The 26084-nt window shown below is 48.2% G+C and overlaps 1 protein-coding gene across 1 annotated transcript in view; it reads right to left on the bottom strand.

Annotated features, from left to right (window-relative positions):
- LOC120989135 (guanine nucleotide-binding protein G(q) subunit alpha) overlaps positions 1–26084 on the bottom strand; it is a 154057-nt gene that overhangs the window by 76780 nt on the left and 51193 nt on the right. The window contains exon 2 of the mRNA XM_040417053.1: positions 7336–7520. Coding sequence (XP_040272987.1) covers positions 7336–7520 — 185 coding nt within the window. The remainder of the gene's footprint in view (positions 1–7335; positions 7521–26084) is intronic.

The raw sequence follows: 26084 nt of genomic DNA, 5'->3' as shown, positions 1-26084 counted from the left end.
ATGCATAGACAGCCTACAGCTATTATAGCATGCTGGGAATTGTAGTTTTGCAACAGCTGGAGGGCCACAGGTTGATCATCCCTGAAGTAGACACACCCGTATTTCTGATAAGTACATTGACAGGAAGAGCTCAACAGGATTGGTGCTTAGCAAATGTGGCGCCAATATTCAAAAAGGGCTTAAAAGCAGAGCCTGGAAACTATAGGCTGGTAATTTGACATCTGTCGTGGGTAAACTGTTTGAAGGTTTTCTAAGAGATGCTATCTTGGAATACCTCAATGAAAATAAGTGTATAACACCGTATCAGCATATCTTAAAGGGAACCTGTCACCAGGATTTTGCGCATAGAGCTGGGGACATGGGCTGCTAGATGGCCGCTAGCTCATCTGCAATACCCAGTCCCCACAGCTCTCTGCGCTTTTATTGTGTTAAAAAACCTTTTTGATCAATATGCAAATGACCTGATATGAGCACTGTGTCCGGAGATGAGTCAAGCGGAAAGGAGCCCAGCACCGCCCCGCGTCCTCCGAATCTCCTCCTTGCCGGCTGACGTCACAGAGCTGGAGCGCCGAAATCTCGCGATGCCGACACTGCATGCGCTAGCTCACGCATCGCGAGATTTCGGCGCTCCAGCTCTGTGACGTCAGCCAGCAAGGAGGAGATTCGGAGGACGCGGGGCGGTGCTGGGCTCCTTTCCGCTTGACTCATCTCCGGACACAGTGCTCATATCAGGTTTGCATATGGATCAAAAAGGTTTTTTAACACAATAAAAGCGCAGAGAGCTGTGGGGACTGGGTATTGCGGATGTGCTAGTGGCCATCTAGCAGCCCATGTCCCCAGCTCTATGCACAAAATCCTGGTGACAGGTTTCCTTTAATGAAGAATTGGACATGTCAAACTAATTTAGGCTACTTTCACACTAGCGTTTTTTGCGGTTCCATCATGGATCTGGAAAAACACTTCTACAATAATACAACCGCATGCATCTGTCATGAACGGATCCAGTTGTATTATGTCTTCTATAGCCATGACGGATCCGTCATGAACACCACTGAAAGTCAATGGGGGACAGATCCGCTTTGTATTGTGTCAGAGAAAACAAGTAATGCATGCATGCATCCGTCATGAACGGATCCAGTTGTATTATGTCTTATACAGCCATGACGGATCAGTCATGAACACCATTGAAAGTCAATGGGGACGGATCCGTTTGGGGATGCAGCGCTATTCTGTCCGCGATGGGGATGCAACCAAATGGAACAGAATGCATTTTGGAGCATACAGTTTCGTTCAGTTCAGTTTAGTCCCCATTGACAATGAATGGGGACAAAACCGAAGCGTTTTCTTCCGCTATTGAGACCCTATGACGGATCTCAATAGCGGAATTGAAAACGCTAGTGTGAAAGTAGCCTAAATCAGTTTCTAGAAGATAAGCTCTAGAATTGACCGGGGTGAGTCAATTGATGTCATATATCTGGACTTCTCCAAAGCATTTGACACTGTACCACATAAAAAGGTTCGTATATAAAATGAGAATGCTCGGACTGGGAGAAAACATCTGTATGTGGGTAAGTAACTGGCTCAATGATAGAAAACAGAGGGTGGTTATTAACGGTACACACTCAGATTGGGTCACTGTCACTAGTGAGGTACCTCAGGGGTCAGTACTGGGCCCTATTCTCTTCAATATATTTATTAATGATCTTGTAGAAGGCTTGCACAGTAAAATGTAAATTTTGGCAGATGGATCTGGATAGATTTGAGGCTTGGGCAAATGAGGTTTCACACTGACAAATGTAAAGTTATGCACATGGGTAGGAATAATGCAAGTCACCCGTACATACCCAATGGTAAAACACTGGGTAACACCGACATGGAAAAGGACCTAGGAATTTTTGTGAACACCAAACTAAGGCTACTTTCACACTCGCGTTTGGTGCAGATTAGTCATGGACGGATGCGTTCAGATAATACGATCGTCTGCATCCGTTCAGAACGGATCAGTTTGTATTATCTTTAATTATTTTTAACATAGCCAAGACGGATCCGTCTTGAACACCATTGAAAGTCAATGGGGGATGGATCAGTTTTCAATTGTGCCAGATTGTGTCAGAGAAAACGGATCTGTCCCTATCGACTTACATTGGGGGTCATGCCGGATCCGTTTGGCTCAGTTTCATCAGACAGACTGATTTTTTTTGCCTTTCTCCGATTCAACTTGCAGGATAACAGGCTGAACTGTATAAACAGATGTCTTTTTTTTTTGCCTAAGACTATGGCCTCATGCAAAATTCCGTAGTTCCGTGATCCGTGTCTGTTTTTCCTTACGTGGGTCTTTCTTGATTTTTGGAGTATCCGCGGACATAATGGAAAAAGTAGTTTTGGTGTCCGCCTGGCCGTGCGGAGGCAAACAGATCCGTCCTGACTTACAATGCAAGTCAATGGGGACGGATCCGTTTGACGTTGACACAATATGGTGCAATTGCAAACGGATCCGTCCCCCATTGACTTTCAATGTAAAGTCAGGAGTCCCTATTATACCATCGGAACAGAGTTTTCTCCAATCCGATGGTATATTTTAACTTGAAGCGTCCCCATCACCATGGGAACGCCTCTATGTTAGAATATACCATCGGATTTGAGTTACATCGTGAAAACTCATATCCGACAGTATATTCTAACACAGAGGCGTTCCCATGGTGATGGGGACGCTTCAAGTTAGAATATACTACGAACTGTGTACATGACTGCCCCCTGCTGCCTGGCAGCCCCCGTTCTCTTACAGGGGGCTGTGATCCTGTAAGAGAACAGGGGCTGTCAGGCAGCAGGGGGCAGACCCCCCTCCCTCCCCAGTTTGAATATCATTGGTGGCCAGTGTGCCCCCCCCCCCCCTCCATTGTATTATCATTGGTGGCCATTGTGCGTGCTGGGTGGCCAGTTTAATTGCTGGGGCTCCGATCGATAACCATGGCAACCAGGACGCTACTGCAGTCCTGGTTGCCATTGTTACTTAGCAATATTAGAAGCATCATACTTACCTGCTGCGCTGTCTGTGACCGGCTGGGAGCTCCTCCTACTGGTAAGTGACAGGTCTGTGCGGCGCATTGCTTAATGATCTGTCACTTACCAGTAGGAGGAGCTCCCGGCCGGTCACAGACAGCGCAGCAGGTAAGTATGATGCTTCTAATATTGCTAAGTAACCATGGCAACCAGGACTGCACACTGGCCACCAATGATATTAATACAATAGAGGGGGGGTGCACACTGGCCACCAATGATAATACAATAGAGGGAGGGAGGGAGGGGGGGCTGCACACTGGCTACCAATGATAATACAATAAAGGGAGGGAGGGGGGCCGCACTGGCCACCAATGAATATAATATTGGGGAGGGAGGGGGTCTGCCCCCTCCTGCCTGGCAGCCCCTGATCTCTTACAGGGGGCTATGATACGCACAATTAACCCCTTCAGGTGCGGCACCTGAGGGGTTAATTGTGCGAATCACAACCCCCTGTAAGAGATTGGGTGCTGCCAGGGAACGCCTCTGTGTTAGAATATACTGTCAGATTTGAGTGAAAAAGTGAAAACTCAGCTCTGAAAAAGCTTTTATGCAGACGGATCTTCGGATCCGTCTGTATGAAAGTAGCCTACGGACACGGATGCCAATCTTGTGTGCATCCGTGTTTTTTCACAGACCCATTGACTTGAATGGGTCCGTGAACCGTTGTCCGTCAAAAAAATAGGACAGGTCCTGTTTTTTGGACGGACAGGATACACGGATCACAGAGGCAGATGACAAACGGTGCATTTTCCGAGTTTTCAACGGACCCATTGAAAGTCAATGGGTCCGCAGAAAATCACGGAAAACGGAACAACGGCCACGGGTGCACACAACGGTCGTGTGCATGAGGCCTATGGGGGAGATTTATCAAACCAGGTGTACGGTAGAACTGGCAACCAATTAGTTTCCACTTTTCATTTTCCAAAGGAGCTGTGAGAAAAATTAAAGGAGGAATCCGATTGGCTGCTATGGGCAACTAAGCCAGTTCTTTTTTACAGCAGTTTGATGAATCTCCTATGTTACAATGTGTTTTAGTCACAACCTGGTAATGCTTTTTTCTCCACATCACTGGGAGAGGGGTGTTACCAAGCAGCTACAGAAACTTTGGCTGAGCAGTGCCCTACCCATACTGGCAGCATAACATTTTAAAACCTTTGTGGGCCTGTGTGTGAAGCAGGAACCATAGCCCTATTGAGAAATTGCACATAACAAGTTTCTTTATCTGCAGGGAAACACCCCATCAGTATAAGGCATCATGCACACGGCCGTTGTTTTGGTCTGCATCCGAGCCGCAGTTTTAGCGGCTCAGATGCGGACCCATTCACTTCAATGGCCGCATCCGCTGCTCCGTTCCGTGGTCCGCAAAAAAAATATAACCTGTCCTATTCTTGTCTGCTCTTTGCGGACAAGAATAGGCAGTTATATGTAAAGACTGTCCGTGCCGTTCTGCGAATTGCGGAACACGCACGGACGCCATCTGTGTTTTGCGGATCCACAATTTGCAGACCGCAAAACACACAAGGGTCGTGTGCATGTAGCCTAACGCTATCAGGAGGGGTTTGTACACTCCACCGATTGTGTTTAGTGACTCTCCAGGTCTCAGAAACACGTGATAAGATCCATTTAGGTATACTGTGACCAAATTTTAATTTCCTGAATTTAATTAAGGGAAACTGTGCCCAAAGGCAAAGTTTGCCACATGTGCCATTAAGGAGCTCCACGTATCCATTTCAAACCAGTTGTATTTCTCGCTGCTTCTACCACCAGATCTGCCATACTGGGGTCGTTGCCTAGCAACACTGTGAATCAGGCCTGTGTGACAGACGCTTTCTCCTTGAATTAATGAGGATGAATCTGTGTCACTCGTCCAGGCACCAGGACTTCATGTATCACATTATTACATGGCTTCTTACACACAGGCTCTCCACAGGGGAGGACACAAACCAGCAGTCATGTCACACTGCATCCATTTTATCTATAGCCAAAACCATTAGTCAATTTTACATGCAGAATCGTGTAATGCAAACATTTATACACCTGCTATTTTTGCATCAGGCCCTGATTTTGGATCAAAGGAAATGCGTCACCAAAAATGTTATCTGCCAGTTAAAACCAGATAGTAACACACATCATTCTTTCTAATGTGCTTTTTTTTGCAGATTGTAGATTTTTTTAATTCTATTCCCTCAACATGATTATGGGGGCGGCCATCTTGCCTGAGCTGCAATTACACAGCATTACATAAATTGCTTTATGGCAGCCCCATGGTCCATAGGCACAATGGTCTGGAGGGGACCTCATTGACTTCTGTAGGAGACTTTTCTAGGCACGCTCTGTGCCCTGTGCAGAGGTCAATGTACAAGGGAAGAACAGATAAGCTTTGACAATCACCTATTGTGGATCACCTATCTATACACAGAGGTGATATCATTACAGGCAGGATTGGAATGTCAGATAAGCAGGTAACTACAGTAAAGTGATCTGTACAGACCAAGAAGTAGTGCTAATTATTAGACATGGTGGCCAGTGCAAAAACTGCAGGATTTTTATCTTTTTTGTTTAAATACCGTATATGGAATACACGGAAATTAAAAAAACGTCATTAAAAATTCTTTCGAAATATGTTAAACATAAAAACCTGATATAAACAGCGGGACATTTTCTGATGACACATTCCCTTTAAAAATAAAAATAGATGCAAAATACTGGTCAATATTTAAGAGTGAGTAAGGTCTCAAAGAAGAGAACCGTTCAGCCTCCCTATACTTCTAATCCCTTATATACTTATTTAGGAGAATACTGAGGGGAGGATGAGCATACCTGGGGTAGAACCTGCTGCCACTAGGGTAGCATTGGATCTGCCGAGCTCATGTGATGCTGTATGTAGGGGATGTAGGAGATATTGGAGATATGATAATATTACATTTAAGATTGTTGACTTATTTGAAGCACACAGAATGCTGGACTTTATGTATCGAAGTGCACCACATATATTTGGGATGACATTCATAGACACATTGCTTTTACCTGTAAACAGATTTACCAATGCACTATTATCTGTCTAAAACGTAGTGCAATTTAGCGCACATACAATTTCTGGAACTTTTTCCAACTTGCTCAAAATGGAGGTGTGGCTTAGCAGGAAGGGGTGGGGTTTCAGGTGGCCAAAATGATGCTACAATTCTGGCACAAAATTCTGTCTCAAAGTAAGCCAACCAATAGTTGGTACAGAGTTAGACAGGTCACTGTCCCTGCACCAGATTGGTCATCCATCCTGAGCCCCTGCGATAAGTCTGGTACAGGTCTAGACGGCCTGTCTAAAGGTCCCTTTACACGGGTCGATGTACAAGCAGATTGTCGGGAAGGAAGCTTTCTACTGATCACTAGCGGAGGAGGCCAGTGCATTTACATGCAGTGATCTCCTCCACCTCCTACAGAGTATAGGAGGAGTGATCGCTAATGCCATGGCTCTTCCCCATACTGTCTCGTTGTTTCCCGGCAGCAGATCATGTTCTCACAGCACGATCTGCTGTCAGGAAACAAGGATTCTTGTGCTCCACTAACACAATAAGGCTACTTTCACACTTGCGTTCGGGGTTCCACTTGTGAGTTCCATTTGAAGGCTCTCACAAGCGGCCCCGAACGCATCCGTACGGCCCCAATGCATTCTGAGTGGGTGCGGATCTGCTCAGAATGCCTCAGTCTGGCTCCGCTTGGCCTCCGTTCCGCTCAGCAGGCGGACACCCGAACGCAGCTTGCAGCGTTCGGGTGTCCGCCTGGCCGTGCGGAGACAAACGGATCCGTCCAGACTTACAATGTAAGTCAATGGGGACGGATCCGTTTGAAGTTGACACAATATGGTGCAATTTCAAACAGATCCGTTCCCCATTGACTTTCAATGCAAAGTCTGGACGGATCCATCTGACTAACTTTCACACCGATTTTTTTTCTGAAATATAATGCAGACAGATCCGTTCTGAACGGATCCCATCGTCTGCATTATAGGAGCGGATCCGTCTGTGCAGACACCAGACGGATCCGCTCCGAAGGCAAGTGTGAAAGTAGCCTAACCCGATGAATGAGTGTTTTGCTCGTCCATCGGGTAATTGCCAGTACATTTCCACCGCCAGATCATCGCTACTATGAATGCTCGTTAGCGGTGATCTTTTCAATTCTCAGCCCGTGTAAAGGGCCCTTAAGTGTACGTCATCTATACATACATCTAGTAAACCTGCCCCAGTGTATTTACCATCAAAGCTAATGTGGTATACTTACCTTGTTGTGTTCATACTTGTATGGAATTTTAAGGGTCTCCATTGCCTTGATCATAGCTTGCATTGCTGTGAATATGTTCTGGTACACAAGCTTAGTGAAGCCCCTCTTGTCTTCATCAGAGTAGCCAGATCCATGAATAATCCTCATTTGTTTGATAAATGTGCTTTTTCCACTTTCTCCAGTGCCTAAAGAACATAAAAGAAATACTTCATCAAAAGTGAAATCACCTAGTACATAAATACGAATCTGCATTTCAGACAAATGGAGCCCGCTGCCTTACTGAACAATAAGAGAATACAGAAGACACCTATCTGTATGTAGCCATACCTGTGTATGCATAGATACACCTAAGCATCCGACTGCAACTTTGGGGAGCCTTCTGCCAGTCGTGCTCAATAGAATCGAGGCCACTGTTCCATACTACACATTTTTACTAAATTGCAGACAATGTGTAACAGCATTTCTTGAATGTGTTACATGTACAATCAGCAAAATTACTGTATCATTTCTCATTAGAAAGTTGAAGATACACAGATTTCTTGACATATAATATAAAAAATAATAATCAATGAAGGTACACAAAAGAATACAGCTTGCAGACTTCTAAATCCGTACCAAGCCAAGTGCACTCCCATGTGCCATAGGAATCAATATACCAAACACATGAAAACATCACTTATATAAATAAAACATAAATATATATATATATATATATATATATATACATATACATATACATATACATACATACTAGGGTTGTCCCGATACCGATACTAGTATCGGTATCGGGACCGATTCCGAGTTTTCTCGGCGGTACTCAGCCGCCGATACCCCGCCCCGATACATAAATAGAATACTAAGGGCGTAACTATGGGCGGGGCCCGGTGCAGTCACTGTACTCTTACACCGGGCCCCGCCGCTCACCGAAGTATTTATAAACGTGAATCCTTATCCTGTTGTTAAGTTGAACTAACGCTGCCCTCTCCCATGTTCCCCTGTATCCCCACAGCACTTACTTAAGCTTCCATAGCAGGCAGAGCGGACGGCAGCAGTAACGTCACTCACTGACGTAGAGCGCCTGCTCCGCCCACTTTATGAGTGAAGCAGGCGGAGCAGGCGCGCGACGTCAGTGAGTGACGTTACTGGTGCCGTCCGCTCTGCCTGCTATGGAAGCTTAAGTAAGTGCTGTGGAGATACAGGGGGATACAGAGGAACATGGGAGAGGGCAGCGTTAGTTCAACTTAACAACAGGATAAGGATTCACGTTTATAAATACTTCGGTGAGCGGCGGGGCCCGGTGTATTGGGGGACACTGTTATGAGGGGGATCTGTGGATGACATATAGCAGTGTCATCCACAGATCCTCCCCATAACAGTTCCATCCACAGATCCCCTATAACAGCACCATCCACAGATCCCCCACCAAATAACAATGCCATCCTCAGATCCCCCCACCCCATAACAATGCCATCCACAGATATCCCACCCCATAGCAGTACCATCCACAGATCCCCATAACAGTGCCATCCACAGATCCCCCATAACAGTGCCATCCACAGATCCCCCATAACAGTGCCATCCACAGATCCCCCATAACAGTGCCATCCACAGATCCCCCATAACAGTGCCATCCACAGATCCCCCATAACAGTGCCATCCACAGATCCCCCATAACAGTGCCATCCACAGATCCCCCATAACAGTGCCATCCACAGATCCCCCATAACAGTGCCATCCACAGATCCCCCATAACAGTGCCATCCACAGATCCCCCATAACAGTGCCATCCACAGATCCCCATAACAGTGCCATCCACAGATCCCCATAACAGTGCCATCCACAGATCCCCCATAACAGCACCATCCACAGATCCCCCATAACAGCGCCATCCACAGATCCCCCATAACAGTGCCATCCACAGATCCCCCATAACAGTGCCATCCACAGATCCCCCATAACAGTGCCATCCACAGATCCCCCATAACAGTGCCATCCACAGATCCCCATAACAGTGCCATCCACAGATCCCCCATAACAGTGCCATCCACAGGTCCCCCATAACAGTGCCATCCACAGATCCCCCACATGACAGTGCGTCATCCACAGATCCCCCAAAACGGTCACATGACATTTAAAAAAAGTATCGGTATTCGGTATCGGTGACTACTTGAAAAAAAGTATCGGTACTTGTACTCGGTCCTAAAAAAGTGGTATCGGGACAACCCTAATACATACACACACATATATATATATATATATATATATATATATATATATATATATATATATATATATATATATATATATATATATATATATATATATATATTTATATTAGGGCTGCACGATATGGGAATTTTGTGCGATTGCGATTAGGGCCCTAAAAATTGCGATAACGATGTGCGATGCGATATTTTAAGGGAATTGTGCTAGAGGTCTATTTGCTTGGATTTTCCCATATGATCTGTGGATGGCGCTGTTATGTGGGGGATCTGTGGATGGCACTGTTGTGGGGGATCTGTGGATGAAGCTGTTATGTGGGGGATCTGTGGATGGCGCTGTTATGTGGGGGATCTTTGGATGGCGCTGTTATGTGGGGGATCTGCGGATGGCGCTGTTATGTGGGGGATCTGCGGAGGGCGCTGTTATGTGGGGGACCTGCGGAGGGCGCTGTTATGTGGGGGACCTGCGGAGGGCGCTGTTATGTGGGGGACCTGCGGAGGGCGCTGTTATGGGGGACCTGCGGAGGGCGCTGTTATGGGGGACCTGCGGAGGGCGCTGTTATGGGGGACCTGCGGAGGGCGCTGTTATGGGGGACCTGCGGAGGGCGCTGTTATGGGGGACCTGCGGAGGGCGCTGTTATGGGGGACCTGCGGAGGGCGCTGTTATGGGGGACCTGCGGAGGGCGCTGTTATGGGGGACCTGCGGAGGGCGCTGTTATGGGGGACCTGCGGAGGGCGCTGTTATGGGGGACCTGCGGAGGGCGCTGTTATGGGGGACCTGCGGAGGGCGCTGTTATGGGGGACCTGCGGAGGGCACTGTTATGGGGGACCTGCGGAGGGCACTGTTATGGGGGACCTGCGGAGGGCACTGTTATGGGGGACCTGCGGAGGGCACTGTTATGGGGGACCTGCGGAGGGCACTGTTATGGGGGACCTGCGGAGGGCACTGTTATGGGGGACCTGCGGAGGGCACTGTTATGGGGGACCTGCGGAGGGCACTGTTATGGGGGACCTGCGGAGGGCACTGTTATGGGGGACCTGCGGAGGGCACTGTTATGGGGGACCTGCGGAGGGCACTGTTATGGGGGACCTGCGGAGGGCACTGTTATGGGGGACCTGCGGAGGGCACTGTTATGGGGGACCTGCGGAGGGCACTGTTATGGGGGACCTGCGGAGGGCACTGTTATGGGGGACCTGCGGAGGGCACTGTTATGGGGGACCTGCGGAGGGCACTGTTATGGGGGACCTGCGGAGGGCACTGTTATGGGGGACCTGCGGAGGGCACTGTTATGGGGGACCTGCGGAGGGCACTGTTATGGGGGACCTGCGGAGGGCACTGTTATGGGGGACCTGCGGAGGGCACTGTTATGGGGGACCTGCGGAGGGCACTGTTATGGGGGACCTGCGGAGGGCACTGTTATGGGGGACCTGCGGAGGGCACTGTTATGGGGGACCTGCGGAGGGCACTGTTATGGGGGACCTGCGGAGGGCACTGTTATGGGGGACCTGCGGAGGGCACTGTTATGGGGGACCTGCGGAGGGCACTGTTATGGGGGACCTGCGGAGGGCACTGTTATGGGGGACCTGCGGAGGGCACTGTTATGGGGGACCTGCGGAGGGCACTGTTATGGGGGACCTGCGGAGGGCACTGTTATGGGGGACCTGCGGAGGGCACTGTTATGGGGGACCTGCGGAGGGCACTGTTATGGGGGACCTGCGGAGGGCACTGTTATGGGGGACCTGCGGAGGGCACTGTTATGGGGGACCTGCGGAGGGCACTGTTATGGGGGACCTGCGGAGGGCACTGTTATGGGGGACCTGCGGAGGGCACTGTTATGGGGGACCTGCGGAGGGCACTGTTATGGGGGACCTGCGGAGGGCACTGTTATGGGGGACCTGCGGAGGGCACTGTTATGGGGGACCTGCGGAGGGCACTGTTATGGGGGACCTGCGGAGGGCACTGTTATGGGGGACCTGCGGAGGGCACTGTTATGGGGGACCTGCGGAGGGCACTGTTATGGGGGACCTGCGGAGGGCACTGTTATGGGGGACCTGCGGAGGGCACTGTTATGGGGGACCTGCGGAGGGCACTGTTATGGGGGACCTGCGGAGGGCACTGTTATGGGGGACCTGCGGAGGGCACTGTTATGGGGGACCTGCGGAGGGCACTGTTATGGGGGACCTGCGGAGGGCACTGTTATGGGGGACCTGCGGAGGGCACTGTTATGGGGGACCTGCGGAGGGCACTGTTATGGGGGACCTGCGGAGGGCACTGTTATGGGGGACCTGCGGAGGGCACTGTTATGGGGGACCTGCGGAGGGCACTGTTATGGGGGACCTGCGGAGGGCACTGTTATGGGGGACCTGCGGAGGGCACTGTTATGGGGGACCTGCGGAGGGCACTGTTATGGGGGACCTGCGGAGGGCACTGTTATGGGGGACCTGCGGAGGGCACTGTTATGGGGGACCTGCGGAGGGCACTGTTATGGGGGACCTGCGGAGGGCACTGTTATGGGGGATGTGTGCTATGACACATGGGGCCACGAGGGGGGCCAGCATAAGACACACATATAGCATCTTATGCTGGTCCCCCTCATTGCCCCATGTGTCCCTTCATGTGTTAACTCTCCTATTCATAAAATGGCCAGCCTCTGTACTTTCACAGTTTCACTATGAATGCACTCACACTGCAGAGAGCGGCAGAGAGCGAGCCGACCGGCGCGTGACTGACGTCACTGTCACGCTCCTCCCACTTAATTCAGGAAGCAGGAGCGTGACTAAGTGACGTCAGTCACGCGCCGGCCGGCTGCCTCGCTCGCTCCCACTCGTCGCTGCAGTGCATTCATTGTGAAAGTAAGTACAGAGGCTGGACCTGTTATGTTATCAATAGGACAGAGGACTTTTTTTTTATCAATAGGGGCCCCTTCATATATAATAATCGCGGCATTTTCGGCTCGGCCGAATCGCCAAACCGCATTTGCCGATCATCGCGGTTCGATTACTTTTGCGATATATCGTGCAGCCCTAATATATATATATATATGTTATCTGAAAAAAAAACTGGGCACTCAGGATGCTGGAACCATCTTGTAATTATTATTATATTTTTTTTTTGTAAGACAATAGCGCTTTATTACTGGAAACCCCTCTAATGAATATTCAGCAAGCCTCTAATAACCCCCTAGGGCGGCTGCAGGCAGTCAGACTTATCTTTTGACACCATCTATGCAAGGGATTGGAAATCCTGTATCAGCAAAATCTCATTTTTTTAAATTAATTATCTTTATTGATATATCAAAACAAGTTACAATAAACAAAAAGATTAAGTAAATACTCCACATCTTCAATATATTTTCCCTTTATCCCAATTCCCCGAACCAACCCCCCTCCCCCCCACCCCGAACCTGTGATGCGTCCGCCCTCCTCTCCCCCCTGCCCCCCCGCCCAAAAAAAAAAGGGGGCAGAGACAGGGGGGAAGGGGAGGGAAAAAGGGGAGGGAAAAAGGGGAGGGAAAAAGGGGAGGGAAAAAGGGGAGGGAAAAAGGGGAGGGAAAAAATAAATAAAAAAGTTAATAAAGTTTTATAAATTATTACAACCAGTCAGATCTTCCAACCGCCCCATATCTTAATCCAATTCTCAGGCTCTTTGTCCTGGTGACTGTGTATCACAAAACCGTGCCTTAAGTAATAGTTTATATATATTTGAAATCTTCATTCTAAAAAGGTGTCCTCCCTATCTAATCATTCAAAAAGGATGAGCTATCTATATCCAACACCAGTTTATCGTCCAGACTAGATAATGCTGAACGCAGTTGAAAGTACCTAAACCATGAAAGGTTTTCTACATTATGTGATAACTCTGTAAATCACTTAATCTTTCTATCCTTGACTACTTGTGAAATATACAAAATTCTATTCTTTTGCCAAAATGTGTCCGCTGCAATACCATCTAACATCTGTAGGTGTACATTATGCCAAAGAGGTGTGAATGTGAGTGATCCCTTTATCTTCAACCATGTTCTAGTAGTAGCCCACACTTTCAGGAGTAGTTTTATAGTCTCTCTGTAACCCCGCTCTTGGCTCCTCAGTTGCCCGGATTCCAGAAGGGTAAATATATTATTATGAGCATAACTCCCTACTAACCTCCCTAGAAGTGCACTATTTTTTGATTCATAGCACATCAATAGCTGGGCAGCAATAAAATACCCTTTAAAGATAGAGGAGGTTTAAACCCCCACACTCCAGCGGTTTATATAGATATTCCAGTTTTATTCGAACTCGTTTTCTTCCCCATACTAAATCATTAATTATTCTTTCCATAAGTTTAAAATATTTGTCTTCTATCCAGGTAGGTGTATTCCTGAGCACATAAAGAAATTGTGGTAGTATCACCATTTTAACCAATGAAACTCGGTCAGCTCTAGATAGATGAAGTCTCAGCCAGATCCCTATTTTAGCTCTAGTTTTCGTTATTAGGGGGATCAGATTAAGTTGTGCAAAATTTTCAACCCTGAGCGATATAATCAAGCCCAAGTATTGAAAAGTGTCAACGAACCATCTTGTAATTTAATAAATATATAATAAAATGATATAGTGATTGTAAATAAATAAGTGGATAAAAAATAAATAAAATGGACAACAAGTGCAATAAATATTAAACCTAAAATATGGTGGCTAATAAGTTCAGAATAGATAGCAGCACATAAACACCAATATTAGGGTAGCAGCATGTAACACCAATATTAGAATAGTACTTGACCCCTAATGAGACTTCAAACAGAATCCAGTCCATACATCAATATGTCTGCTGGTATGGATGTAGCGATACTATAACTGTATCGAGATGGTGCGATCCCAATATAATGCAAAATTTGTAGGATGATCGCACTTAACTTATTGCAGTTTTGCAGATCTTTTGTTCCACAACGGTAATAGCCGCTTGAAGTGGTGTCCCCCTCTATTGGAGTAACAGCGGCGTCCCGCTGAACTCCTCTACTGTCAGTTTAAATGTTATAGATATATGCCGGCATAACTTGGAATGATCCTACAGTGTGTCTCGCTTCCACCCCAATGTCGTTCTGGATGAAGGTTGGTATGTACCGATATCTTACAGGTAATGTCCGTCTGATCTCCCTCGTTGGCAGTGTTGTTTGACACGTGTGGCCCTTCCTTATGGTATCGGGTCAAGCGCTGTAACTTTCCACTCACGCGGCGAGACACACGGTAGGATCATTCCAAGTTATGCCGGCATATATCTATAACATTTAAACTGACAGTAGAGGAGTTCAGTACTGGCAGACAATGGTCGCATTCAGTGTGAATACTGCCATCAAATATGACCTGCACACAATGGAGCCTCCAACACAAGTTAATAAAATCTAGCTTACATCCATTAAAACTGTCAATTTTTAATAGACTTCTTCGCTGATGCCTTTCTGAGAAACGGACGTTAAAAACTGCACCTTCAAATTGTATGGGGGCTGCCAGTCCGTGAAAACGGACAAGATAGAACATGATTTCCTGGTCGTCAAAAAAACTGCTGTGTGAATAACCCCATAGACAACCATTGGTCTTAAAACGGATGTGTGATGGCAGTTAAAAGAAAAAAGAAAGTCTTAGGCTACATGCACATGACAGTAAAAAATGGACATGCGATGGACGTTTTTTTTAATGGCCATCACACATCCGTTTTAAGACAAATGGTTGTCTATGGGGTTATTCACACAGCAGTTTTTTTGACAGCCAGTGAATAACGGACGTAAAAAAAAAAAATAGAACATGTTCTATCCTAGCCTTTTTACACTACCGACTGCCCCCATACCATTGAATGGGTCCGTTTTTAACAGACCTTTTTTTCACTGTCGTGTGCATGTAGCCTAAAGATGGCCAAACACATCAGAAAGTAGGTTGACGGTTGAACAACCACTGAAAGAACAACAGTCTGGAAATTGCTACATCAAGGCAGCCGGACACATTTTAGTCCCTAAAGGCCTTTCCAGTCCTTCAAAGTGGTCATATGTGTTCAATGACACCGAAGGGGAAGAAGTCTTCTGGAAGAAAGTCCAGGCAAAGGTCTGCAAATAAAGGACGCTACAATGTAATGGTACAACACATGAATACAATAACAGTATAGTATATGGAATTGATTTGGACTTATAGCCAAAGATATTGTTCCAAAAAAGCTCTGCACCGATGAGGGGCAAAACCCCCTAAACAGCTGTCTGCAGATGGATGTCTTTTCCTTGGGGAAAAGATTCTGGTTTCGGCTTATATCCCAAATTATTTTTCCAGTGTCAGACAGTAACTTGTACGGTAGCCATCCAATAGGTGGCACTAGAGAGCCAGCTTTTATCCACCTGGATAAAAGCTTAGGGTTGAGTCATAAGACACGGTCCGTGGGAAACACGGTCCGTGTGTTGGCCGCATCTCCCTGACCGAAATTGACTGCATCATAGTGTTTTATGATACAGTCAGCTCCCAACAGATTGCGGGGATGATCTTGCAAGTACAGTACATTAGACCGCACTTCCCGGACCAAGCACAATCACGTGAATCAGCCCAAAGACTTCCAATGCCAAATTAGCAGTCTCCAGAAGGGGAAACTTAAAGGGATTGTACAGTTTGAAGAGGAAACCAGACAAGTCAGGGGATAGATCTGCAATGAGGGACAGATTATAACAGATCCTGTGTCACCGCTCCAGTTTTCCTGAAAGGGATCGGTTTGTCTGGCTGCAGTAGTGACATCACGTCCACAACATGTGATTACTGCAGCTGGCAGAAACACAGAGCCCACCCAGGAGTACCGATGCAGTATCTGTCAGGTAAGTAATCATAAACTTTTTATTACAAAGTCAAGCTCCTGAGTTGTCCGGTTTTAAAGAACTGCTCAATTCTTCCAGATCCTGTAAAAGTATAAAGATGACTGGCAGCAGGGCCGGTTCTAGGTGAAATGGGGCCCTGGAGCGAAAAACAATAAGCCCCCCCCCATGACACTTGATGACTTTTACAGAAGAAACTGTATATTGTGGGGCACAGTGTAGAGGTATACTGTATATTGTGGGGCACAGTGTAGAGGTATACTGTATATTGTGGGGCACAGTGTAGAGGTATACTGTATATTGTGGGGCACATTGTAGAGGTATACTGTATATTGTGGGGCACATTGTAGAGGTATACTGTATATTGTGGGGCACAGTGTAGAGGTATACTGTATATTGTGGGGCACATTGTAGAGGTATACTGTATATTGTGGGGCACAGTGTAGAGGTATACTGTATATTGTGGGGCACAGTGTAGAGGTATACTGTATATTGTGGGGCACAGTGTAGAGGTATACTGTATATTGTGGGGCACATTGTAGAGGTATACTGTATATTGTGGGGCACAGTGTAGAGGTATACTGTATATTGTGGGGCACATTGTAGAGGTATACTGTATATTGTGGGGCACAGTGTAGAGGTATACTGTATATTGTGGGGCACAGTGTAGAGGTATACTGTATATTGTGGGGCACAGTGTAGAGGTATACTGTATATTGTGGGGCACAGTGTAGAGGTATACTGTATATTGTGGGGCACAGTGTAGAGGTATACTGTATATTGTGGGGCACAGTGTAGAGGTATACTGTATATTGTGGGGCACATTGTAGAGGTATACTGTATATTGTGGGGCACAGTGTAGAGGTATACTGTATAGTGTGGCACAGTGTAGCGGTATACTGTATATTGTGGGGCACGGTGTATGCTATATGTGTATAACAAACATATTTCAGATGAAAACTTACAATTACTTGGCTTGGCCCTTGGGGAACTCGGACACCACTACAACACTTTGGCCGGGGGCTCGGCGGAGCTGATGTTGTGTTTTATCCTAATGAGAAAGATTTCATATTAAGGATTTGGAGAAGGGGCAGAGGGATAGCAGAGCAGGGAGAGGCTGGTGCTGCTACTAGGGGGTCATACCATGGGGGAGTAATAAAGCCCACCATAATGCCCCCCCAGTAGTAAGAATTCTCCTTATGCGACAGTGCAAAAAGTACCCCCTTGTAATGCCCCCAGTTGAGCTAATGTCCCCATAATGTGCCAGTATAAAATACCCCTATATAGTGCCCCCAGTAAATGCCCCCATAGCGCTACGCTCCCCCCTCCCAGTGCCCCCCATAATGTACCAGTATAAAATGCCCCATATATAGTGCCCCAGTAGATGCCCTCAGTGTCCCCCATGATTTGTAAGTATAAAATACCCTTTCTTAGTGCCCCGTAGATTACCCCATAGTACTCCTCACCCACCATAATGTGTCCCAGTATAAAATGCCCCTATACAGAGCCCCCATATAAAATAACCGTTCTTTGTGGCCTCAGTAGATGCCCCTATAGTGCCCACCAATAATGTGCCAGTAAAATATGCCCTCATAAATGCCCCTCTATATCACGTGCCAGTAGCCAGAGCCCCCCATATCACGTGCCAGTAGCCAGAGCCCCCCCCTATATCACGTGCCAGTAGCCAGAGCCCCCCCCCTATATCACGTGCCAGTAGCCAGAGCCCCCCCCTATATCACGTGCCAGTAGCCAGAGCCCCCCCTATATCACGTGCCAGTAGCCAGAGCCCCCCCTATATCACGTGCCAGTAGCCAGAGCCCCCCCATCATGTGCCAGTATCCAGAGCACCCCCCCCATCATGTGCCAGTAGCCAGAGCCCCCCCCCCATCATGTGCCAGTAGCCAGAGCCCCCCTTATCATGTGCCAATAGCCATAGCCCCCCCTATCATGTGCCAGTAGCCTGAGCCCCCCCATCAACATGTGCCAGTAGCCATAGGCCCCCCCCCTACAATGTGCCAGTAGCCATAGGCCCCCCTATCATGTGCCAGTAGCCATAGGACCCCCCCCTCCACCGATCATGTGCCAGTAGCCAGAGCCCCCCATCATGTGTCAGTAGCCACCAGTATTGACAACAAAACCAAAACATTTATACTTACCTCCTTGGCAGTGATGTGATGCAGGCCTCTTCCAGCCTTTGTCCCGCGCTGTACAGCTCAGGGAGCGCGATGATGTCATTGCGTCGCCTGCGCCGGCCTCTTATAGGCTGCCAGCCTAGTGCCTGCAGCCTATCAGAGGAAGGGCAAGGGACACACCTCTCCCTCCCCTGCTGCACAGCCATCTGTATCGCTGTCCTGAGGACGGCGATACAGATGACTGGAGATGAGCGCTTCCACAATGGAAGCGCTCATCTCCGTGTTATTGTCACTGTCCTGCCTATAGTTAGTTGCGGGCCAGCGTGGGGGGCCCCTAAGGACTCGGGGGCACTTGCCCCCCTTGCCTCTATGGAAGCGCCGGCCCTGACTGGCAGGTAGGCATGTGCTGTCTGACAATCTCACTGAGAAAAAGTCTGTGGTTGGTTGTCAGTCTGATAAATATGGATACAATGCCAGACAACATGATCGCTCAACTGTCTGCACAGTGCCTGAGAAAAAGCAGCTAGCCAAAGTGTAAATGATATACGTGCCAAGAAAATAAATGCTAAATGGAAACTATCTGCACCATTTTTGACAGTGCATTCAATGTTCTTCAGGGTAAATAACTATTAAAGGGGTTGTCTCACTTCAGCAAATAGCATATATAATACAAGCCACTTACTAATGTATTGTTATTATCCACATTGCTTCTTTTGCTGGCTTCATTTTTCTATCACATTATACACTGCTTGTTTCCATGGTTCTGAGCACCCTGCAATCCAGCATCGATGACCATGCTTGCACACTAGGGCTGCAGCTAACGATTATTTGAATAATCAATTAGTTGTCGATAATTTCATCGATTAATCGGGAAAAAACACCAAAATGACAAAAAAAGAGGTTTATATGATTTTACTTGAAAAATTATCTTCAAAGGCCATATTAAAACAAATTGTGGATGGCACTTATGGAGGGGGATCTGCGGATGGCACTTATGGAGGGGGATCTGCGGATGGCGCCGTTATGGGGGGGGGGGTCTGCGGATGGCACTTATGGAGATGGATCTGCGGATGGCGCCGTTATGGGGGGGATCTGTGGATGACACCGTCATGGGGGGGATCTGTGGATGACACCGTCATGGGGGGGGATCTGTGGATGACACCGTCATGGGGGGGGATCTGTGGATGACACCGTCATGGGGGGGGATCTGTGGATGACACCGTCATGGGGGGGGATCTGTGGATGACACCGTCATGGGGGGGGATCTGTGGATGACACCGTCATGGGGGGGGGGGGGGGATCTGTGGATGACACCGTCATGGGGGGGGGGGGATCTGTGGATGACACCGTTATGGGGGGGGGGGGGTCTGTGGATGACACCGTTATGGGGGGGGATCTGTGGATGACACCGTCATGGGGGGGGATCTGTGGATGACACCGTCATGGGGGGGGATCTGTGGATGACACCGTCATGGGGGGGGGATCTGTGGATGACACAGTCATGGGGGGGGGATCTGTGGATGACACAGTCATGGGGGGGGGGATCTGTGGATGACACAGTCATGGGGGGGGGATCTGTGGATGACACCGTCATGGGGGGGGGGGGGATCTGTGGATGACACCGTTATGGGGGGGGGGGGGATCTGTGGATGACACCGTTATGGGGGGGGGGGGGGATCTGTGGATGACACCGTTATGGGGGGGGATCTGTGGATGACACCGTTATGGGGGGGGATCTGTGGATGACACCGTTATGGGGGGGGGTCTGTGGATGACACCGTTATGGGGGGGGATCTGTGGATGACACCGTTATGGGGGGGGATCTGTGGATGACACCGTTATGGGGGGGGATCTGTGGATGACACCGTTATGGGGGGGGATCTGTGGATGACACCGTTATGGGGGGGGATCTGTGGATGACACCGTTATGGGGGGGGATCTGTGGATGACACCGTTATGGGGGGGGGATCTGTGGATGACACCGTTATGGGGGGGGGGGATCTGTGGATGACACCGTTATGGGGGGGGGGATCTGTGGATGACACCGTTATGGGGGGGATCTGTGGATGACACCGTTATGGGGGGGATCTGTGGATGACACCGTTATGGGGGGGATCTGTGGATGACACCGTTATGGGGGGGATCTGTGGATGACACCGTTATGGGGGGGATCTGTGGATGACACCGTTATGGGGGGGATCTGTGGATGACACCGTTATGGGGGGGATCTGTGGATGACACCGTTATGGGGGGGATCTGTGGATGACACCGTTATGGGGGGGGGGATCTGTGGATGACACCATTATGGGGGGGATCTGTGGATGACACCATTATGGGGGGGGATCTGTGGATGACACCATTATGGGGGGGATCTGTGGATGACACCATTATGGGGGGATCTGTGGATGACACCATTATGGGGGGGATCTGTGGATGACACCATTATGGGGGGGGGGGGGATCTGTGGATGGCACCATTATGGGGGGGGGGGGATCTGTGGATGGCACTATTATGAGGGGGGATCTGTGGATGGCACTATTATGGGGGGGGGATCTGTGGATGGCACTATTATGGGGGGGGGATCTGTGGATGGCACTATTATGGGGGGGATCTGTGGATGGCACTATTATGGGGGGGATCTATGGATGGCACTGTTATGGGGAGGGGGATCTGTGCACTGTTATGGGGAGAGGGATCTGTGGATGGCACTGTTATGGGCAGTAACTTTTACTTTAAATCACCGCATCTTCTTTTACCTTACAATGAAGCTCCAGTAACAGGCAGAGCGGGCGGCGGCGTAACGTCACTTACTCACGTGACGCGCCTGCTCCACCTACTTTATGAATGAAGCAGGCGGAGCATGCGATTCACGTGAGTAAGTGACGTTACGCCGCCGCCCGCTCTGCCTGTTACTGGAGCTTCATTGTAAGGTAATAAAGATGCGGTGATCTAAAGTTCAAGGACCCGCAGGCATAGCGCCCGACTGCCCGCATAGCAACGAATCGGCCGATTATTCGATAACGGGATTCGTTGACAACAAATCCCGTTATCGAATATTATCGATAACGTTGATTAATCGTTGCAGCCCTATTGCACACTAAATGAAAAAGCATCTGCCTTTCTGGTGGTCAGGACCCTGGGAGCTCACATAGGCTGGTGCTTTTTCCTATAGTGTGCAAGCAGGGCCCACTGCTCCTAGAGGGCCCACTCAGGTCTATGCTGAAGATACCTGTACAGGGAATTTCCCCAGGGCTACTGAACAGTCAGGACTCTAGTTCCCAGCTTAGGAGCCCCTGCTCTGCCTCCATATATGGCTATGTCCATATATTGAGTCAGTGCTATGAACAGGCATTATCAGCATGCTTGGGGACAGCCAGTGTATTTAAGACTAATTTAGCTTTTATTTCTAAAATGTTTTTGCCGGGATTTGAACTCACAACTTTCTATATTAGAGGCAAGAACCGTAACCACTGAGCTATGAAGCTCAATGCTAAACTGTGCTAGAAAAACCTCATAGTAGTTTCTCATGTATTAGGTATTCTTATACAGCAGAAGTATAATTTTATATATTTTTTTTGCAATTGTAAGAAAAAATGTATGGCACAAAATAAATGTGTAATTACAAAAAGAAAATTTAAATAAAATTACCAGTGTATATGTGTAGGGATCGACCGATTATCGGTTTTACCGATATTATCGGCCGATATTGAGGATTTTGAACGTTATCGGTATCGGCATCTATTTTGCCGATATACCGATAACGTATTGGGAACACAGAACGCGCTGCTCTCAGTGTTCCCTCCGCAGCACAGGGGAGAAGGAAGCCGTGTCTCCCTCCCCCTGTGCTGCCGCTGCAGCCAGTGAGAGGAAGAAGTACAAGAGAAGGGGAGGGGCTATGGCTGCTGCGCCACCAATGAAGATAAGTCTCTCAATCATTCATATACAGGAGGCGGGAGCTGGCTGCAGAATCACATAGCCGGCTCCCGACCTCTATGACAAGTAGATGCGATCTGCGGTAGTTAACTTTAGTTAACTGCGGTAGTCAATTTTACCACATAGTGTACAGTGTAAAAAAATAATAATTTTTTTTTTTTATCAGAATTGAGTTTTTTCCCAATTCTACCCCATTGGAATTTTTTTTCCCGCTTTCTACTACATGGTATGCAACCTCAAATGGTGCCATTAGAAAGTACAACTTGTCCCGCAAAAAAGAAGCCCTCATAAGGCTCTGTTACAGAGCTCAGCCGCGCCCACGCCAGTTGATACTAGTCGTGACGTCAATGGACCTGCGACGCTGCCTACTCAAACTGCTGATCGGCAGGGGTTCCGGGTTTCGGACCACCGCCAATCAGATGCTGATGATCTATCCAGAGGATAGATCATCAGTTTAAACAAACTGCAGAACCCCTTTAAAATATGTAAAACAGTTGAATAGTTTTAAAAAATCTTAAGCACCTCACAATTCTTCTAAAGTAAATTTCTGGCATTATAATAGTTCTCTCCTAAACTTAAAAAAATAAATCACTAAAAGACCAAACCCAACATTCTGTCCATTTATAGCTTCAGATTCCCAGCCAAGAGTCAACAAACAAGGGTTACCAGAGACTACAAAAGTTGCTCATATCTTTTTGGAGTCACACAGCAGAAACGCTGGAGGAAGTATTAACAACGTATGTTCTTTAATATTTGAAAGCAGAAGAAGCTTTTCATGTCAAGATCTACAGATTACAGAAAAAACAAGGATTCCAAAAGGGTTTTTCTGCCAATATTACACAATTCGAAAATGCTAGCAGCTAGGCCTTTCATAAAATGGGTCTACAATCCCCAGTCCAGTGATAAATGGCACAGAATAGTAAGAAATTGTAAGTAAATGTTATACAAAGCGAAGTGCTGGTTTTCTATTTGGCACTGTCCTCCTCGCCAGCATTACATATTTATTAGGCTTCAGCACAGTCTCTGTAAGTGGTTAAAGACTAAAGACTACGAGGGAAATGTTAGTCTGAAGCAATGGCAACATACAACAAGTTACAATCTAAAATTCATTTCTGCAGACAGCACGCGTACCCACTGATTTTAATGTTTGTTCACACATAAGTATTTTTTTACTGAGCACTGGTCAAATTCTGAGACATGCACTACTTTGCTCCGTGGTGTGGACCAAACACGCCTATTGAAGTCTGTGGGTCCATGAAAATCACATGACACAGAGGACATCAATGTTTGGTCGATTTTTCACCGACCACTGATAGGAGATGCTCTGGAAATTAATTTTGAGCAGATCAGTGTCCGTGGAATACGTATGACTCACGGAGGGCAAAAAACAGATCGGGACCAAACAGGGATCCTTCATGGACGTCAAATGGACAAGGAAATGTGAACGAGGCCAAAATGTGTAGGGAAGAGGGGGCGCGGCTTGCTCATGGCGGAGTAGGACGCATGGAAGTGAAGCTCTCCCGCCATCTCCACATTTCTCGCTAGTTTGATGAGTTTACCTGCCTGCTAAAGGTCTAAATGGGACGCAAAACAGCCAAGGTGCCACAGGAGCCCGCTCATCAGCCGGAGGGCTCCGGTATCCACAAGTTTTTTGTCTCACAGACGACCGCTACGGGACCTCCAAAGACGCCCAAGATGGCGACTGGGAGAAGTCTCCCCGCGGCAGACGGAACCAGGAGCCCGCCTTCCTCCGACAAGGAGCCCAGCATCTAGTGCCCCGGACGGGGATTGGGACCTCCGTTCCTATTTACAAGCGCTGCCCATTAAGGAGGACCTGGCGCGGTCAGTTCAGAGGCTGGAGCGGACTTACCGTTCTGAGATGGAGACCCTCAAGGGGGAGATTAAGCACCTGGGTGGAGGCTTCTGAGAAGACGCAGGAGGCCTTCCATGACCAGCTGGAGGACCAGCATACGGTGCTATCAGCCCATTCTCAGCAGATCACCCACCTGCTATCTCATCTGGATGACCTCGAGAACCGCCATCGCAGGAATAACCTGCAGATCCAGGGGGTGGCAGAGTCTGTCCCCATATCTGAATTGGAGGCGATGATTCAAACCTTCTTTGGTTATCTGCTAGGGGACTGTCTCTCCACCGGTGGAATTGGACCGTTTTCACAGGGCCTTGTGTCCCAAGTCTAACGATGCCTCCAGACCGAGGGACATAGTGTGCAGAGTGCACTTCTTCAGGATTAAGGAAGATATCTTGCGAGCGGCCAGACAGGCGGACACTCTGGAACTAGGGGGGTCTGTTGTTCAAATATTGCCGGATCTCTCCAGGCGCACTCTACAACTCCAGAGGGCGGTAAGGCCCTTACTCACTCTATTGAAGGAGAAAGATATCCTATACCGATGGGGCTATCCGTTCCAACTGCATGCCAGGAAGGACGGCAAAACGGCGGTGTTCAGAGACCCGGAGGACCTCCCCAAGTTCCTGGAGATCTTCTCGCTCCCTTAAGTAACATTGCCGTTGCGGCCGGCAGTTCCGAGGCCTGCGCCATTGAGGGAGAGGTGGTCTGAGCTCTCCTAGGGCCTCCAAGCAGAGGAAGACGCCATGACTGTGGGTCTGTAGGGATCCCATTAGTGGCGCAATTGCCGATTAACCGGCCGCCCGGGAGAGAATCAGATGATGCCCCCCTCTAGAAGGGGGTTACAGTTGGCAGGTTGCCTTATGTTCTCTCATGAAGAGTTGCTCAATGTCAGGGGACTCATGGGGAACTAGAATTATGTTTATATGGGGGTCTGTTTTTTTCCGTATACAGTATTCAGCAGGGGTGTCGTGGGGCTCTAAAGGTTAACAACTGTATGTCAGAAGCAGGATGTACACTTATATTCTTGCTATTTGAATAGTATATTCTTGGATGTTTGTCATATTTCATCTGGGGATGGTGGGGAGGGGCCTTCTTTGCCAAATGGGGCTTCCTCTTCTCCCTAGGTTCTGTTGGCAGTAGATGAGCATTCTAGTCCACAGCCTAGTGTTACTTATATGTTCTATTATTGCCTTGTATTTCGAGGGTTTACATGTTTTACGTGTTAGTTTTGTGCTTCCCCTGGTGTGTCCTGTCTTCCCTTGTGTGTTGTTCCTACCCCACAAATTGTGGTATCCATACTCTTGTGATTAATTTTCTACAGCGCTATGTCTTCCATTAAGGTTTGCTCTTACAATGTTAATGGCCTGAATGAACCGGTTAAGAGGAACCAGGTCTTATATCACCTCCACAAACAGAGTGGGAATCGCCTTTTTGCAAGAGACCCACTTTAAAACGGGCCATGTCCACACCTGTAGAAATAGATATTTCTCCACGTGGTCTCACAGTACTTATGCTGATTCTAAGTCCAGGGGGGTGGCCATAGCCATTCACAAATATGTCCCGTGCACCATTCTGGACTCTACCCAGGATGGCCAAGGCCGATATCCGTTTTTGAAAGTAAATAATGCATCTAGAATGCTGGTTCTTGCTAACATTTATACGGTCCCAATACAGGTCAGAAGGGTTTTTCAGAGGCGGCCTTTGCGGTGTTGGAGGACTTTGCGGACGGCCTGCCGATTGTCCTGGGCGGGGACATTAATCTCCCTCTGGACGCTAAG

Source organism: Bufo bufo, chromosome 2 (genome assembly GCF_905171765.1).
Source record: "Bufo bufo chromosome 2, aBufBuf1.1, whole genome shotgun sequence".
Classification (NCBI taxonomy): domain Eukaryota; kingdom Metazoa; phylum Chordata; class Amphibia; order Anura; family Bufonidae; genus Bufo; species Bufo bufo.
The sequence above is the reverse complement of the archived record's forward strand: the minus strand, read 5'-3'. Positions and strand labels throughout refer to the sequence as shown.